Genomic DNA, 6195 nt, shown 5'->3' on the forward strand with positions numbered 1-6195 from the left:
CTTCTCAGTCTGAGAACTACCGGAATGTAATATTGTACGGATCAGCCATATAACTTCACTGACCTCAACGTTGTTTGCCTTCTTCACTTTATCTGACTCTGATTGTCTGACTACTACTACTTCTTCATAAGGTTAATGTTTAATATAAACAAGAACACAAAATGAATAAACCATGTTCCAGTTCCACATTTGGATTTAAGTACATTTGCATCTCAATCTTATTTATTCTTACGAGGAAATAATATGAAACGAGATCAATTTACATAGGCTTGATAAAGAGGAAATTAACTTGTACAGGCTTGTTCACCAACTCTGTGACATAGTACATAGTGGGTGGAATTGGAGTTTTCATTTTTATTAGCCTGCCAAAATAGAGTCCTTCCGATCTAAGGCTAGACTTAGTTGTGTTCCATAACCTTTGTTGTAGACTTAATAGAAAATAGTATAGCAACTCAAAGTTTATTTAATATATAAGGATCTAACATAATTAAGATTTGTATCCTCCTATCCTAATATTCAAAAAGTATGACAAAATAGTTTCATGAAACTTTCATCATTTCATGCTACTCTTTAAATATTTGTAGCATGAATGATTTGAAGTCGTTTAGACGGCGATTAAACCCACACATCAACTAACTTAACCTTGATTATATATATTTTTATAAAAAATGTCCAAATAGCATTCCATGATAGTTCCATTCATACGGAAGGGACATCATAGTAAATAGAATACACATAGCCGATGAGTATGTTTTATCATTTATATAATTTGGTATTTTCAAATAGCATTATTTTGTATCTAAACAAATATATTCATTGTCATCGGTAAAATTCTCTGCTCACGATGCTATTCTTTTTTTTGCCTTTTTAGCAAATGGTACCAATTATTTTTATTTGGTTACTTTCCTTTCAATAATGTTGTGAAAATCCATATTTATCAAAAAAACATTCTCCTAAATCTAAAAGTTATTCTCAATTAAGAACAAACATCTTTTCCGACGACATTTCCTTCATATTTTACAATAAAGTTTTTTTTTTTGAGAATTGGTCACATTACAATATATATAGTTTGTGATGATTTTTTCAATGAATCTAAAGAAAAGGTTGAGGACAAGCTTTTGAGGCCCCAGTAATGTGGGGAAGACGCATGTTCATGTTTTACTGTAATGTATTGTATTGACATCTTTGGATGTAATTACAATAATATTTGTCACACTACTTTTCAAAGCATTATGCAATTGATCAATGAAAATGCGTTTTTATCTGTTTGTTTCGTTTTGTTTGTCAAATTTTATTGGCTACACTCGTTGATATTGCGGTATTCACGTGATGATTGTATAACGATTTATCTGAAATATGATATATTTCTTGGAAAAAAAACAAAAAACAAAAAGCCTTCACTACTGATTGCGATGCTTTCTTTGATATTTCTTTCTAACTACTTACTTGTTATGTCCTCTTCTACCGACAGTCGACAATTTACTTTAGCCTCTATCGATTTTCTTAGTGAGTTAGCATTTTCGTTTGATGATTACATGTCTGGTCCACAACACACAGCACAATCCTCTAGTTGGTCGATTCTCTCGTGGAGACATCACAACCACTGAAGTTATATACAATATTATGTTTCATGTCATTCTAATATTATATATTTATATTTAACTTGGTCCCACTCCCATCCATGATGATTCTGCTTACTGATTAGAGTCACGAAGTCTGAGTTATTCTTTACTCCCTCCGTTTCATATTATATGTCGTATTAATCTTATACACAGAGATTAAGAAAACATTTAATTTTACATATTTCCAAAATAAAAACAATATTACCAATATACCTAACCATGTATCAACCAATAGAAAAATAGAAAATAGAATATTGTCAATAAATTTTGCATTGAAAACCGAAAACGACACTTATTTTGAAACAAAAAATTTCCTCTAGAACGACATATAATTTGAAACGGAGAGAGTATTATTGTAGAATATATGGTTTTCTAATGTCACGAATGTTTCATCTTGTAGTAGCTGCACAATGATTACAAATCTCTCATTTTTTTCATCTTTTTACATCGATTATTTGTCATCTATCATAATTATGCATATAATATGTTTAATTGCATCAAGCATATCGTGATTTGGATATGATTGTCGGTATACAGACGCCTGTTCTTTTTATTAGTTTAATCAGGAGAGTGAAGCTGTACTTTATGCCAACTAGCTAGATTGCATGATTATTTCTCCACATGATTATGTATGATTGACTTCATATAAAACTCGGTTATTAAAACTCACATAATCATACAACTTGGTGCTTACTGCTTAATGCTCTCCAACGTAGTTTTATTAGAATTAGTAATTAATTCCAAAAAATATAGAAGTGATTAATTCAAACAAAACTAATATTGTTGATCCAAAATCCATGCAATGTCGATTACATAAGGACTCAGATCTCATATGTTCCACAGAGCATTTCAACCTTATACTGGAGGTAGCGCCTCTCTTTCATTCATCCTCGCCAAAATCTCCGATTTAGATCCAGTCCATCCAACTGCATCCACTTTTTGAAGAAGTTTTTCTTCTTATTAAACTACACGGCTAAACACCAAGTTGGACCTCATACTATTTCTTGATAATGCCCAAAACTAAACCGTCTCTGTTTCCCCCAGTTTATACTCTCTAGTCAGTTACGTTACTATATTTAGCTTGAGCGTTGATGATTATATGATTTAGTTGTTATTCATTTTCATTCATTAACTTTTAGTTCGGGTGATTGCATTTCTAGTAGTCCCTAGTTAAGCCAATGAATGTTTTGTAAAGATAAAACCAATTATCCTCATCATTATTGCAATGTCAAAACAACTTAACACACGATTCTCATCTTAACCCAACTTATAATTAACCATTTACTTCGAATAAGTATTTGGCTCTACGTGGAAATCTCTGAAATGACGTTTTCACCTCGTTTTCGTTTATTAAAAAGGAAAAAAACAAACAAATGGCCCACTTTGTATATAGTATGATTTTCCCTCGATCCAAAAGAAAAGTTAAAGTTGTCCTTATTGACAAAAAGATGAAAGAAGATTTTCACTTATTTTTTGTTCAGCCTGAAATGATAATAGGATTTCTGAGTTAGAAGACCCACTCATTCTCTACTTTTGAATCCTTCGAAGTTGATAAAAAAAACAACCGACAGAGAGAGAAAGAACTCATCAAGTAGGTTTTCAGTCCCTTGCAACAAAAGTAACTCTAAGTGAAGAAGAAGAAAGAAAACAAACATGATAAAATTATCTGTAGTAGCGTCTCTGTTTATTTCTTATAACGCACAACAACAACGCCCACAAGAATCTAAATACATGAAAAGAATCATGATGATGATAAAGAAGAAGAAACAAGTAGAAGATGAAAAAGGAAAAAAAAAACACCTCCACACAAGAATTAAGCATACAAGTAAGAAAAAAGGTCTCATCAAATTTGAGTTCTTTAATCAAAGAATTCCCAATTGAACCTGGGTGGGATGACATGATTATTTGCAGTATTCGAGCTCAATGGAGTAGTTGTCGTCGCGGTATGATGATCAAATGTTTCCCATTTAGTAGAAGAATCCATTAGAATTGGTCCTGCTCCTGGCTCCTCCTCAATCTCTTGCTTCTTAGGTTTGTAGTTTATAGGCATGTCCATAAGAGATTGTATCGGTTTCTGTTCTTGCCTATGTTCTTGAATTGTTGCAAGTCTCTGACGACTAGACTGTTTCTGCTGCCCATTAGCTATAGAGTTCTTCACTTTCAAAACATCAAGTGCTTCCACATAGTTCTGTACTCTCTTCACCTACACATAGATAAAAAAAAACATTTACAACTAAACATAACCCAAGAACTAAACGTCGTTCCTTACCTGCATCTTTCTTTGTAACTTAACGTCTCCCTCAGCTACAATCCCATCCAGTTTGATCAACTCATTCATCAACAGCTCAATCACCGTTACAAGATCTTTCTCCGCAACTTTCCCTCCTTTTTTAATAACCATTTCAAACGCCGAAACCTAAAAAAAAAGCGCAAAAACCACAAAAACAATTTTCAAAACTCGTCCAAAAAACAAAACAATCCAAGAAGAAAAGTAGAAGAGCATCAATCATTACACGTCCTCCGAGCCTATCAACTTCGAGGCTAATATCGGAAATCGCTTTGGACGCCTTTTCGGTTTTGGCGAGTTTCCTCATCTCCAAGAAACGTTTCTCTTGGCTAATCGGGTCTTCGATAAGCACCATCTTGGATTTATCTTTCACTCCCGAAACGTCAAGAAAGGCCTTTGAGTCTCTTTCTTTGTCTTTATACATTAGCTTCTGGTCTTGATGGTGTATGCCCGTTGGTCCACTCAACATCTTCTTTAGCTCCCCTGCATCAAATAAACAAAATAAATATGATTCACACAAGCAGACACACACACACACACAATCATTAATCTCTTAAAAGGGGATGTAAAGAGACTAACCAAATGAAGCGTGGGAACTAATACTGATCTCATGGTAGACCGAACCGTACTTGACTCTGACTCTAATCATCGGCGGCGGTTTAGCTCCGACAGGATCCGAATCCGGGTTCCGTTTCTGAACCAACATTCCTCCGGGTCTCATCTCCCAATCATGACCGCCTGACTCCCTGCCGCCACCGCCACCGGAGACTCTGCCGCCGTTAGTCGCCGGAATATTTGTCGGTTTGTTTCTCATCATTTTTGCTGCTGTCTCTTTCTCTCAGTTCAGCTGAACGGACCAAAGGCAAAAAGAAGAAACGAACGGATCTGAAGATCTCTCTCTCTCTCTCTCTCTCTTGAAGTATCAGAAACAAGACAAGGGCATTGGAGACAAAAGAAGAAGAAGAATGTTAGACGAACTCGGGGACTTGTACATCATCAATATGACTCCATACCCATTACGCCACGTGTACCAAAATGATCGAAGTAGAGTGACCTTTCTGATCCACAAACTCGAAACTAACTCTCTCTCTTTCTCTCTCTTCAAATCTTGACTTCACAGATCTCCTCTGTCCCTGAAGACAATCTAGAGTTAAGATGGAGTTTAGTGTTTTCCCGAGAAAATCTCAGAAAGGCATCTTGATTCTCTCTGTTCGAGTTTGAGAGAACCAGTTGGGGGAAAAATGGAAATATTAATTATTTATAAACGAAAAGAGAATAATAACGAGTGGCCAGCTAATATGTCATCTCTCTTGTGCCGCCTGTGACTTATATGTCACACATATACTTACACTTAGTTGTGTCTATATATTTATTTTTTTTGTTTTGTCTTTGACCTTTCCATTATTTCCAAAACATTTTCCAGAGTGCCAAAATTAATGTCTTGAAAATTTAGAATACGTCAGGATTATGTTACGGATGACTTACTTTTAGGCTTAGACCATGATTATTGGTGGGATTGGGACAAGTCCCTTATGTAAGGGATTTTTTTTCTTTTTTTTTTGTTTGGTTAGATAAACCCAAGGGATCTCCCATTTCTTCCCTTATATAAGGAACGTTTTCCCTTTCTTCCCCCTTCTTTCCTCTCTTTTGTGGTCTCCCCCTCCCTTAAAGGATCTCTTAAGGGATACTGATAATCTTGCTCTTAGACCTCTACTTTCTTTGGGTCAGTATCGTGTTGGTTTCGTGGCAGGTGCGAAAGGATATACCCTAAAAGCATCTTTATTGCAATATTTCATCACATCTTATGAAAATATAATAAAAGGAAAAAAAGGAAAAACTAATGAGAGATGTGTTTTTTGGTTACTATGCAAGAAGTGTTTTGGTGAATTTTGTATTCATTAAATAAAATATTTGTGTACTTTAATTAATATGTTTGTTTCTTTTTATGTTTTTCATTTCTATGTTTCATTTTTTTTTCATAATAAGTTGAAATTGTATATTGGGTATCTTTTTATTTTCAAATAAAATTTAGTATTACTTTTTTATGTTTTCAATTTAAAAATTATTTTTAATGTTTTAAAAATTATTATATGTTTTAACATTATTAAATTATATAATTATTAAGATACAAGTTCTATATCCTCCCACTTATCCCACTACTAATTATTACTAAACTTCATCTCTTATATTATTTTATTAATTTTTCACATCTAAGCTATATCCCCTCACTTATTCCATTAAGGATGCTCTAAGCGTAAGATTTATTATCTATCTTCTTAAAACATA

General features: G+C 33.8%; 1 protein-coding gene across 1 annotated transcript; it reads right to left on the reverse strand.

Annotated features, from left to right (window-relative positions):
- Positions 1-3276: 3276 nt before the first annotated feature.
- Positions 3277-5202, reverse strand: LOC108847780 (BAG family molecular chaperone regulator 1). Its single transcript, XM_018621112.2, has 4 exons — positions 4489-5202; positions 4136-4392; positions 3892-4038; positions 3277-3825 (listed from the first exon to the last, which is right to left on the reverse strand). Exons 1-4 carry the CDS (start codon positions 4724-4726, stop codon positions 3481-3483), a joined length of 987 nt encoding a protein of 328 aa, XP_018476614.1. The 5' UTR covers positions 4727-5202; the 3' UTR covers positions 3277-3480.
- Positions 5203-6195: the final 993 nt, after the last annotated feature.

This window comes from Raphanus sativus, chromosome 3 (genome assembly GCF_000801105.2).
Source record: "Raphanus sativus cultivar WK10039 chromosome 3, ASM80110v3, whole genome shotgun sequence".
Classification (NCBI taxonomy): domain Eukaryota; kingdom Viridiplantae; phylum Streptophyta; class Magnoliopsida; order Brassicales; family Brassicaceae; genus Raphanus; species Raphanus sativus.